This window comes from Thunnus albacares, chromosome 1 (assembly GCF_914725855.1).
Source record: "Thunnus albacares chromosome 1, fThuAlb1.1, whole genome shotgun sequence".
Lineage (NCBI taxonomy): Eukaryota > Metazoa > Chordata > Actinopteri > Scombriformes > Scombridae > Thunnus > Thunnus albacares.
Window position 1 is genome coordinate 17,971,687 of NC_058106.1, and position 13,685 is coordinate 17,985,371.

The following is a 13,685-nucleotide window of genomic DNA, read 5'->3' on the forward strand; positions in this document are numbered from 1 at the left end:
ACACAGTTAAGGATCACTGGGGTAACATATAAACCTATGGAGGTTGAAAAAACTGTAATAAACATTAAATCAGTCTAAAAACCGAGGGAAAATCTAATCCTAACATGACTAATTAAAGTAGTTTAATGGTTAAAAAGCTACAGGCCAGATAAATAGATTTTTTCCCCCTGGAGTGTCACAGCCTTTAGCTGCACTTAATAGCCTAAATCTTTCAATCAGACATTTTTCTTTTTAGTTTGTTTATCATCGTGAACTTCCTATAAAATCTTAAAGACATACCATTGATTGATCTGTGCAGGAACTTTTTGATTATTAGTAAAAGAAATATTGGTCAATTTCACACATAGAGAGAAACATACTCAAACATCATTCACTCTTTTTGCATTGATATGGGAGGTGAAATAAATGTGTAAATGGAAAGTATCTCTGACAATTTCCACGTGTTGTTTTTTTGGTAGAAGGGCAGTGTTTATTTGCATTTCAAGTCCTGATTGTGACTTGGTGGTGAATATTTTACATGTCACAGTGGTTAGAGGCTTATGACTAAAGCAAAAGTGAAGATTGGAGTTTCACATGTAGCAAAGCAGATAAAAGCAAAGCGGACTTTCTCCAGATTGCCAAAGGAAAAAAAATGACCCAAATTTGGCTTTGTGTTTTTCAGCTGGAAAGATAATTCCCTTCTGTTGTAACAATGACTGTTTTTTGTATTTTACTTTTAATTAAGTTGTATTGATATTGGTTGTTTTGTGAATGTTGTGTGTCATTTCTTTGTCATCATTTATCTAATTTTAAGCTGGTGCTGGAATTGTGCTTTATAAGCTCAGCTGAAATAGACTTCACTTGACCCAATAACTAATGACTCAATCTTTTGATCATTCTTTGAGTCAAATCACAGCACAATTCTTGTTTCTCCAAGTGAAGTCAGAACTCATTTTGTGTTATCATGTAATGGTCATTTGATTGTCCATATCTAACTGATTCTGTTTTTATAGCAGTGCTGAAGTGTATCAGCCAGAAGAAGATTTATATTCTCTGTAAAATAACCCAAAGTGATAATATGTTCTATAAATGTGCTACACTGACTACTTATAGTTAGAGGGAAAACATATGAATTTTTCTCAAAATTAGAGCACTGGCTGTTTTGTGGCTTGTGTACTGTATATTTCAAGATGTTTAATTCATCACTAAACAAACTCAATTATAGCTTCTCAAGTTAGCTTGATTAGTCTTAATTTGCATTCAACTCTCAACTCTTAACAGACCATTGAGTAAAACCTTTCTTCGGTCATGAGAGGCTATGGCGCCGTCCCATTTCTGCTCAATAAGATCTTTATGTTCTTTTTATGACACTTAGTAGCTTTAGCATTCTAACCCAGAACGTATCACTACTGCAAAAGGTATTAGCACAGATCACTTTAATGCTTTGTCAGTGCAGAAGGGGCTTACATGCAGTTAAGCCCATTCTGCACCAGATATAAACACAGGGCCTTAACTTGAGCATTCTTGGCACTTATTTTAACTTTGTTAATTATTACTTAAGGTTTTTTTTAAGTTAAGCAAGTCTTGTCACAAACACATCTTCCACCCAAACCCAGATCTTCATGATTGTCTTCTTGTGTCTTAAAGTAAAGCGAAACATTAGAAGAAGTATGGGACACATCTTGTAAATATGCCATATTAATTTGGCATTTCTGAATTTAAATAACATAACATTTTGATTTGCAGAACTGTGTATTTCCTCATGCCTGTGCTTGTGTCATGTACGTGCGTCCTTGTGTGTCTCTTTGTGTTAGAGCACAAAATATAAACTGGGAATTGTTCTTCGAAACACTGCTCTTCAGCACCCCTGGCGCTGGTGCCGTTATGCTGCTGGAGTTAATACCACTTTCTCTTATGCTCTCTCTCTTCCTTTGCACACACACACACATGTGCGTGCGCATGCACATGCACATGCACATGCACACGCTCATATTCTCACACAACACACACACACAGTTAAGTCCTAAGACATCAAGCCAAACGCTGAGCAGGATGGTTTAACCAGACAGGTGGAAGTCAGAGCTAATATACACACATACTCTGAGAGCAAACAGAGATAGGTGTCTATACGTATGTCTGTGTGTGTGTGTATGTGTATGTGTGTGTGTGTGTGTATGTGTACGTATAAATTTGTATCTGTGTGACAGGTAGGAGACAAGGCTAACATAACGACTGTCAGAGCAAACATTGAGTCAGGACTGTGTGTGTGTGTGTGTGTGTTCTTAAACTTTTACCCTCATGAGGACCAGATGTCTTCACGTATGTGTAGAGAAATGAGGAGAAGCTGTCAAAGTGAAAACCAGCAAAACTTTTACAAAGAAACATGCATTAATGGCTACTGTAGGCTCAGGATGCAGGTTCAGTAGCAGCAGGTTACGAAATCAGAAATGTGTTCTGCTTGATTTAACAAATCAAAATGTGTTCACACACATGTATCAGATAGACACAAACACATATTCACACACATACTGGGGGAAAAAAAAACAAAATATATCATAACATGCCCTTTCATGATGAGAAAAGGATGATTAACTTAATATTAAAACTCCACAACATGGCTGCTTTTGCTGCCGCTCACACATTCTTATATTTATGAAATATTAATGAAACAAGAGTGTTTTTGACTATATATCACTGTCTTAAATTCATGAAGAAAAATACAAAAACAAACTTTGAGAGCTTTCATTTTTAATGCAGTAAACACATCAATAAAACATATCAAACACCTCAAAATGAAGGTAAGAAGATTAGCGGATGATTAAAAGAAAGGTAGCACAAACTCATAGGCGGTCGTTAAATGAAGCAGTTTGAATTTAACACACATCACTGGATCAATTGTTCAGAGAATTGGAACAATAAAACACACACTCACACACAAACAATACACAATCAATTTTACTAGATTCTTTAACCTAAGTTTCTCTGTTTTGTTTTGTTTTTGTAACCCAGTTTTAACATGGAGCCAAGTTACGACTTCCTGCACATCTACGAAGGTGAAGACTCTAATGGGCCATTACTAGCAAGTCTCCAAGGCAACCAGGCCCCAGAGCGGATAGAGAGCAGCGGTAACAGCCTCTTCCTGGCATTCAGATCTGACGCCTCACTGGGCATGTCTGGGTTCGCCATCGAATATAGAGGTAATTAAACTTAGAACTTTGTCTTAACATAATATCCTCATACATTTTCCAACAAGGTCACAGTTGAGGCACTGTAATTCTTCTTAGATAATGACAAAATGTTTTAAAACAGTCTAACCTGCCAGAATATTGATTAGTTGTGATAGTACAAGTTAAGCAAGTTGTACTATTACTATTAGCAATAGTAGTATAATTGGTTGTAGTAATACAATTGTGTTGGTATAGTAGCAGGAGGAGTAGCAGTAGGGTAGCTGTAGTATAAGTAGTAGTAGTAGTAGTAGTAGTAGTAGTAGTAGTAGAAGTGCAGTATTTGTAGTGTTAGTATTGGTGACAGTATTGGTAGTAGTAAGGTTGCAGCAATAGTAATCAATAGTAATCTATTGCAAAGGAGAACTGCACTATAGGCTTAATTTAGTACAGAGCTTCATTAATAAACCGGACCATCTTTTTTCAAATTGTCCAAGAGTATTAGCTGTGCTATTTGTCCACATGAACTGGAGGACAAATCAATGCTGTATTACATTTCTAGCAAATAAACGTACTTGATAGCTATTTGCAGTTTGTTCTGTACACTAAAATGGAAAACAATCATTGTAACTGAACTCTGTGTTTATGAAGTGTAATGATACAAATGTCAATATAGGAGTATTTGTTGGGGAACCATGGATAATATTTTAAGCTGCCTATTAATCTCACCCTCACATCAGAGGGTTTTTCAGTTTAAAGGGCATGCTGTTCTATGTCAGCCCATGAGTTGTTTACTTCCACAGATTGTGACTCATCCTGGTTTTACAGACGTTGCTTGACTGGCTGTGATTTAACAGCTATAGTCAATGTGGAACTGATGAGTAGTTGTTTGACTGACTAGAGACTAGATTTGCTCTGTCAAGTTTTATAAACCCTCTTTTTTTCTTTGTTTCTCTCACTCCATTTATCTCTAATTAAAAAAAGATTATCTCCCTCTCTGTTGTCTGTCTCATCACGCTACCTCACACCTCTGTACTTTTGTCATTAATTCACTACCTTTCATCTGCAATCTCTCTAATTAAAATACAACCATAATCATCTCCCTGTTTCACTTCCATCTTGCCCTCCACCTCGCTCTCTCTGTCAGTTTTCCTCTGTCATGCCCAATATCTCATTCTTACTGGGCAATCACAGAACAGCAAACAATCTGGCCAGAATGATCTGGCAAGAACCAGTAGAGTTTTTGACCATCTTAAACTCCTGGTGTTTATTTTCTCTTCTATCCCTGTCTTCTTCTTTCTCTCTTTTCTTCCCTCTTCTCTTTTACCCTTATTTGGTCCTTCCCCTCCCACAAAAAGATCTAATAGAAGCTGATATTCAATATGGCCTGTGTTACGCGCCTGTGAAATCCCCCGATGAAATCTGAAATTTTCCTGTATTGGTCTACATAACAAATTAAAGAATGTTTTGGACATTGTATAAACGATATATGTATCTTAAGCCCATTCATTTTTTAAATAAAATTGTCAGGAATTTGCCATGTAATAAACAGTACTACCACAGAGAGCAAACCATCACAGTGCCTTCTTCTGCACCACGAAGAGGCTGAGGTGTAGAGTCTAGTGCTCCCAGATAATTAAATTATGAAAAATAAAAACATTTTGTTTAAGTTTTGTAATATTACAAATTATTTAAGTCTTGATTTTGTTGAGTAACACAAACTCTCTCCATTGTCCACAGAAAAACCAAGAGAGGCCTGTTTCGACCCTGGTAACATTATGAACGCCAGTCGGACAGGTTATGACTACAAACTGGGATCTCAGGTGTCCTACAACTGTCACCATGGCTACACAACAGTGGGCGGGGACACCATCACCTGTGTCATGGGGAACGATGGGAAGCCGGTGTGGGACAGGGCTCTACCATCATGTAAAGGTAGGAGAGACACATTAAGAACCACATTTAACAAGCACATGTAACAGATGATGGAAAACTCATGTTGGGCTATTTGCGCTTATGTCAAAGTACAGACAAAAGACCTGCTTGCACATATATAGTATACCCTAGTATTACCATTAAAACTGAGTATTTATGGATGTCCAACTGGTTAAGCTGCATACCATTTAACTGCAAAATCTGCAGTTTGATTCAAGAAGGGGACGTTTGTTGCATACCCCTCTCTCTCCCCTCATTTCCTGTCTGCCTCTATACTGTCAACTATCCCCAAAAACATTTTTTTTTTACTGAATATTCACAAGTCATACTCAACACTTGTGGTAAAAATTTAGGTGGCAATACCATGCAAAAATCTAGTGACTGATTTATTAAAACCTGTTTAAATGATGTGTGACTTACCTGCAATTCTGTGTGTGTGTGTGTGTGTGTGTGTGTGTGTGTGTGTGTGTGTGTGTGTGTGTGTGTGTGTATATCGGAGACTGAGAGTCTGTCAGGGATTGGAAGGTTGAACTGTCTATTTGATTGACGGCTCACAGAGCCAAGGAAGTGACACCTGCCAAACTGCCATTCAAAGTGTATATGAGCTTTTGTGAGTGTGTGTGCGTGTGTGTGTGTGTGTGTGTGTGCGCGCGCGCATATGTGTGTGATCTCTAAAGTGACAGAGACCTGACCTAGTGACATGCGGGTAAAAATTCAAATAAGCCACAGACCAAGGTAGCAAGACAAGGAAGGAATTTTAAAATGAGCACAAAAGAAACACACACAGACTCACACACATGGGCAATATACACACACAGACACTTACTTATACCTCTTAACACTTTGAAAAAGGCTCCTGTGAAAGTTCTGTTTAATAATGTCTGAGAGACAGTGAAGAGGGGGGTTGGGTGTGTGAGAGAATAAAGATGAGATAATTGCACTCAGAGCAGCTATTTGAGAACAGCAACAGCGAGAAAAAAAAAGTAATTTTATCTCATGTTCAGATTCATCTAGCTTATTTCAAGATAATACTGCCACTTATCAATTTTAGATGTGTTACAGTTACTTAACCAACTTCAACTCTGGAAAGTTCTCTCTAGCTAGTCTTTGTCCAGCTGTGGTTTTGAACATGCAGACGCTATAATCTGTTATTCAGTAGCATAAAACTGAGAAAGAAAAATAAATTTACTCAGTCTGTATGTATTTTGAGAGATACATCTGTATGGAAATCTCACTTGTTATGTTAATAGACAAGAAAAATGCTGTTATTTTATTACTTTGATGTATTAACACGTTGTTTTTGTGCTGAATCAGTGAACTTCAAAATCATTTTGCAGTGTTTCCAGTCAGTCAGTCAGCTAGTCATTCACCAAGATCAGGAATGAAGAAGTCAGTTAGTCCATCAGTCTTTTATGCTGTAATTCAGTGAGTTATTTGGTATATTTTTGGTTGAGTTCAGTGAGGTATTTCTAGTGTTTGGTAACTTAAACAAATCTTTGTGGACACATAAACAATATGTGTTCATTAGCAAATGGGGTAGCTGAAATTAATTCACTGTAATATTTACCTAGACACAACAATGTATTTATGAACAGAAGCCAAGTATTGATATTTTAGACACATTTGAAGGCTATTAATGCAGGACCACATAATGGTCCTTTATCAAATAAAAAATGATCTGAAACTCTGAAAGGCTTCAAAGTTCATCTGGTAATGGATTCATGTTTTTGCTATAATTGATTTTGACATAATTTCCTCATAACGTGTGTTTTATGGGAAAAAAATGAATACATTGCACTTTTTAGCTCTAATACACAGAGAATAATTGAACATTAAGAATACTTTAACATAAAGAGATTGAATATGTGTAAGACAATGACTATGATCATATTGACGACTTTGCTGAACTTTTATAAATTTCAGAATGTGTCAAAAACAAATGTATACATTCACTTTTTTTAGAGACTGAGTTGCACCTGGTGTTTTAGTAGTTTTTGATTGACCCACATTTAAATCATATTAGGCACGCTCTTCATTGGATGAGTTGTTTGCAGTCTTGAATTTGGTTCCTGGCCCAGGCCCTTTCTGTGATCAAAATACATGGCTTGATCATTTGAGATTGCTGTCACCTGTAGTATAGGACGATTCACATAACCAAAGCAGAACAATTCAACTAAAGACAGTCCGACACAGTAATCCTGCTCTTTTCCTCCCTTGGCTTGTATTGCACATTGAATTTTTTCACCACATTGTTAGGGAAGTTTTTCTGTCTGTCTGTCTCTCTGTCTTTGGGCAGCTCCTGGGGCTTTTAGACCAAACTCATTAGACAGGGTGAGACCTCTTTAAATAATACATCTCCACTTACACTCCCTCCGTCTCCTCTCTTCTTCCCTTTCATCCCCCCCACCAACCCCCCCCCAACACATTCTGTCTTCTCTTTCCTTTTTTCTGTAACTACTTTTCACTATCCACGCTCTCTTTCTGTTTTTCATCCTCTGCTTCTCTCGCTCTCTCTCCTATTCTACCTTCCTCCCACCTCCTCTGTCTGTGTCTGATTTACTCTCTATTTTTCTCTCACCATTTCTCTCTGGCTCTCTCTGCCTTTCTCGCTCTCCCTCTCTCACACACACACAGGCGCGCACACACACACACACCTCCCATCTCAAACCGCTCTTTTATTGGTTTCCATGGTAACTAAGAGCTGTTGCGAGAAAGAAGGAATTCTCCGTGACTGTTGATAGGGTTGTGTGTATGTGTATGTGTGTGTGAAACAGAGGGAGAGAGACACAGTGAGAAAGAGACGTAGCTATTACAGAGTGCCGCCTAGAGGCAGTTTTCATGCACACACACACACACACACACACACACACGCACACCAAATACAGTATACCACTTATGCTTTTACAGACAAACATACTTGAATGCTCAATCTTTGAATACATTATATGTTTGAATATCCATTTAGCACAAATATACTGGATTTAGAAAGCTGGCCATGTTCTGAGTATGTGTTTGTGTGTGTGTGTATGCGTGTGTATGCGTGTGTGTCTGCAGTCTTGCTCTACTACATTGTTATGGAACATCTATGTTGTAATTATGGGGATCAAAACAAAGTTTGTTGATTTTTTTCTGTCAGGTAAGATTAATTATCGATTTCTTCGCTCAGAAATCGCCCATTTGGCTCAAGAAAAAATAGCAACACAGAATGCTTGTGTGTATTTTGAGGATTTTTACTGTTTGCATTTTGAGTGGCAGTGGCTCAGGAAAGTTCAAAATACTTTCCTTCCATCATCAACTCCATTCATTTCACAGTGTTAATTTAATCAGTGCGACAACATACTCTCGTCTTTGTTGCTTTACTTTTTTTGCTCGCTAATTATTCCCACTCTTCCTAACAGATTACTGTTAAGCTATCTTTAAAAACAACAAACACAAGTTGAAACATGCAGGGAGTGTTGATTTTCATTGACTTAACCTAAAAAAACTGTGAAAGAATTAAGTAGAAAATAAAAACAGTAGATTGATGAGTTTGACATGACTCTGTTATTGTATTGATGGCATTAGTGTTGATATAATGCTACAGCGGATAAATCCACCTCTCCGTTTTTACTTTTTACTGCCGTTATTTATTTGAGCTGGCAACGTCATTATTAAAATACTAGCTTTTATTTGAGAATTATAGTATTATTGTTATATTATTGAATATCTGAGATGTTTCTTATTACTGTTTTTAATGTTTTGGCAGTGGTCATTAACCATGCATGGTCATTCAGGTACACCTGAGGTTTAGGAGGTTGTCTGCTGCCATTGCTGCTGTTGTTCAGCAGCAATGGCAGCAGACACACACACATACACACACACACACACACACACACACATACGCACACACTGTATATATCCAGAAGTGATGGGAATTAGTTGCTCTTACAAATGACAGCCATGAAATTTGTTGTTTTGCTATTATGTCTATGACATTGGCATGTGCATATACACTCACCAGCCATTTCATTAGGTACACCTGTGCAATCTAATGTAATCCAACACAACAGCTCTGCCATAAATTCTACATTTATGAAGCTTATACATCTTCAGTTTTTGTTGACATTGTCAAAAAGGTGATAATTCTACTTTATGTTTATTATTTGAGGTCATAGTGAAAAGAGTTCCTAATATTTTGCCCTGCTCATGTATGTTAATGGAGTGGACAAAATATTACGAACACAATTCAATATAATGCACTCCAGTACACCACCATCAGCCACTGAGACCTCAATAATAACCATGAAGTAGAATTATCACCTTTCTGACAATGTGAATAATAACTGAAAATGTATAAGCTATCGTATGTATCGTACATGTGGAATTTATGGCAGAGCTGTTGAATTGGATTGCTTTCGATTGCACAGGTGTACCTAATGAAGTGGCTGGTGAGAGTACATAATGCACAATTTTTTTTTTAATTATTTCTCAATCACTTGTGATACCAGAAGGTCTTGTTATATGTAAAGTATATTCAGGGTCTATATATATATACACACACACATACACAAGTCACTATAATTATTCTGTTTATGGTTTTCTGAAAGTTCCAGGAAGAACTGCAACACAACTTTAAAAGTTTAGGACACTTTAGAAATCTTTTCCTGTACTTCCACTACCACCCCAAAGCCCTGCTATGTGTGTCTTTGTGTGTACGTGTATGTGTGCATTTGTGTGAGACAGAAAGAAAACGAGACGCAGACAGTGAAAGGTAGGACTACAGAAGTGCTGTGTACGCGTGTGTTCTTGTGTATGTGTGTGGATGATCAAAGCGTATGGATGTGTGAGAGAAAGAGAGTGACTTCCATAGCATTTTTTGCATTTATTTGTGTGCGTGTGAGAGAGGGTGTGAGTGATCAAAGCTCATGTGTGTGAAGGCTTTTGATAAGGCTGACACCTGAGCCTAGAGCAGTACCACTGGGGGATTGTGGGTAGATCAAGAAAAGACCTCTAGACCTGAGGGTTTGAATGTAGCAGCACAACAAGAATCAATCCAAAAAATATCAGTCGATATCAATGCACAGGATCAGGAGGAGAGGAAAGAAAGAGGGTGATTACTCTGATGCTTTAGGAAACAAGAGGAAAGTAGGAAGGGAAAGGAGTGGGGAGGAGGACGAGTGGGTGGGAGTACAGCAACTGTCTAGCATAGGAGTAGAAACCAAACCGAATTTCGCTGTATTTTTCATTCTAGGCATGTAAATCTGTTTTACAGAGCAAGTCTCAGCCAAGAATACAGACCCAGTCTTAATATCCACTAGACTCTGACATGTGTTCGCGATAAGTCTGCAAGGGCTCAGGGCTGTCCCAGTGTGAAATCAGAAAGTGCTTGAGGGCTCTCTGGTGGACTTTTTGAGCCCTTTATGCACAGTTTCCACAAGACTGCAATGCTGAGGACTTTGCTTGAGAGAATTACCCTCAAAAGGATGTACAAAATCAAAAAAGATTCAATGGGCTGGGGGAAAAAAGGTCAAGAGCAACCATTGCTTCAATGACTCCTTTATTCAATGAAGGCATGATCATTAGTTTTGATCTGCTTTAATCCGTTTTAATCAACATTGCTAATAGTATGTATGTTATTAGTATGTTATTAAACTACATGTACAGTATAATCGCATCCTCACACTTTAGCGGCCACAGACAGGCTTACAGTATGGCCCAGGCAACATGCTGATTCACAAAGTGCTGTCCCATTCCTCATATAGCATTTTGAACCTTTGTACCCTCCTGCTCTCACATTTTCACTGAGCACAGAAGTGATGATGATAAGCGTCTGTTAGGGATCAGCAATGATATCTTCTGGTGGATACTGGGACTGGGGCCACAGCTGTACACTGCACAATAGCAACCGAAACAAGACAAGAAGAGTAGAGGCCAGAAGAGGTGAGAGGAGGAGCGATAAGAATACACCATGACTGTGTGTGTGTATTGGTGGGGTGACGTTGACAAATGTGCTTGTTACCACTGTTTTCAACACACACACACACACACACACACACACACACACACACATTCACACACACTTACGGCTTGATCCAACCGGGTGCGGCTGCATCACGTTCCAGCTGCCAGAGGTGATCGCGGCCACTCTAGTCAATGCTTGTGATCCCACCAGCCGCACTGCAGCACATTTCAGAAGCGTCCCAGAAGCGGCTTTCCACTCTGCTCCACTAAATACATGCGTCCAGTCTATTTTTGACATTACACTAATTTCATTGACCTCTATTAGCTTAACCTGCATCATAAATGTGCACACGCCCACATACTGTTGGTGCATGTGGTTTGTAACTCTCTTGGGGGTGCTGAAGATGGATCAGGCTACTGTGAAGTCTGATTCTAGTGGTCATGTAATGCTAGTAGGAATTAACAGGAAACTGCTATACGCTGATACAGGAGATCCCACACTGTGCCTTGGCTCAGCACCACATAAATTCATTCACTAACATTTTTATCCTGCTGGCTTGTTGTAAAGGGGAAGGAACTACTCTGAAGAGAGTGCTTACAGAACCGACATCTCAGTGTTAAAATCATGTGAAACTACGTTACAGCACTTTTCTACACTGTTTCAATTTGATTTGAAGCTACACAGTACCACTGTTGCTTACTACTCACAGCTACATAGTATATGTTGTCCTACATCAGTCAAAGGAGGGCATTCCTTCTTTTTAAAATAATCTTTATTAATTTGCTTTAATGAATTGTAAAGTAATGGTGGGAAAAAAACTGTACATTTGATTTAATTATGTAGATACACAGCAAGACAAATACACATGCACACATATACACGCAGATCAAAAGCACTATAATTTTGCATTATATAACAAATCCTTGGAGCCACAGTGGCCCTAGTGATATTTGGGGACAAAATTAATTTTCTGCTAAACTAAACAACTTTTGAGCCAAATGCAGCCAGTTAGATTAAAAAAAAACCAAAAACATAAGAGTAACAGATTAGAGAAGTGATTTGCCTGCCAGTTTTAAGTACAATGGGCAGTGCTCCAAGAAGCAGAAAAAAATGAAAAAATTAGACATATGGTTAAAATGTGAATGCGTCATTGCAACATGATTTCTCTAAATGATTGAAGCTGAAAAACTGTTTGGGCACTGTTGCCTTAAAGGTTACTGGGAGTATTTTTACCTTATTGTAGGTCTTCAGTAGCTACAATGGTGTCCTCATGTGCTATGACAGTCACATGTCTTTTTGACTCTGTGTCCAGCATGCTGGATGAAAGTGACCTCAATCTAACTGATCATATGTTACAGGGAATGAATAAGAAGTGACGCTAGAGTGCAGGCCTGGCATATCATCACTAGGGAAGATTCCAAATGTAGTCCGATGTCTGTGTGTGTCTTGTAGACTTCAGTCACTTGCTGCAAACATTTGCAACCAAATATCACATATGAAGATTTAATTTAGTTTCTACTAACTTGTCCAGTAGATTTAATTGAAGCTGAAATACAGAACTTAAACCTCATAGTCATTGTTTCATTTCAAATCCAATATGCTAGAGTACAAATATGTGTCAATGTTCAAATTCACTTTATATAGTCACTACTGTATATAGTAGCTGCATTCATCCATTTTCATTCATATTGTTCAGGGGATTGTCCCATCATGCACTTGGGAGAGTTATTGTTTATCATGGTCAGATTGCCAGTCTATCACAGGACTAAAACATATAGACAGGAAAACACATCTGCACTTACATTCAGGTCAATGAACAATTTAGAGTTTTCAGAGTTCCATAATCTGCACAGTTTAGTTGTTAACACTTAGGCGCCAGTATTAACTACAGGACCACCCTATAAAGTGATTCCCTTACAAAGTACCTATACATGGTCTAGATTTTACCCAGCACAAGGTAAATGTAACTAAAATCTGTGTGCCCCCCTGTGACTCTTTAAGCCACATTTACATGAAAGCACTTTCATTCTATTTGTATTGGGGGTCTGTGTGACATCAACATCTGGTCTACAAAGGCAGCAGCATATTAAGCAGTCATTGACTAGGACTGCCATCTATCTGGATCGCTCAGCAGGTGCAGATCAGTATGGGATTTGTCTGAGATTCCAAAACATATACTAAGACTGCACCTGATAGACATTATTTGAGTGTATACTAATAAAATTACACCTGTAATCTTGTTTTATTAATGGGTGTGAAATTAAGTTAGTAGGAGTCATTAAATCAACTACTAAGGAAACAAAAAAATTGCACAAAGGACATTATTGTATGTTTTAAAAAAAACAACAAACATGCCAGTGGAGCAGGTGCGGTAGAATCAGTATCAGATATCTGAAAAAAATGAAAGTTACAATCTGATGCTAATGCCCCGTTTCGACCAAAAGTTCCAGGTACTTTGGAACCGAAGGAACTAATCTCAAATCCAAGTATCAACCCTTATGGACTGTTATGTGTCTACATCGAGTCTGCAAGGCTGCTGGGTTACAAGTAGATAAAATGCTGTAGAGTAAGAAACAGAATTTCAAATCTCAGTAATGGACGTGACCCATGCCATGTCATATTACAAGACAATGCCATGTATAAGTTGCATTTTAATGGCTTTTTAA

General features: G+C 38.1%; 1 protein-coding gene across 1 annotated transcript in view; it reads left to right on the top strand.

Annotated features, from left to right (window-relative positions):
* LOC122979583 (CUB and sushi domain-containing protein 1-like) overlaps positions 1-13,685 on the top strand; it is a 205,120-nt gene that overhangs the window by 104,100 nt on the left and 87,335 nt on the right. The window contains exons 26-27 of the mRNA XM_044347148.1: positions 2,989-3,176; positions 4,884-5,078. Of these exons, the coding sequence (XP_044203083.1) occupies positions 2,989-3,176; positions 4,884-5,078 (383 nt within the window). The remainder of the gene's footprint in view (positions 1-2,988; positions 3,177-4,883; positions 5,079-13,685) is intronic.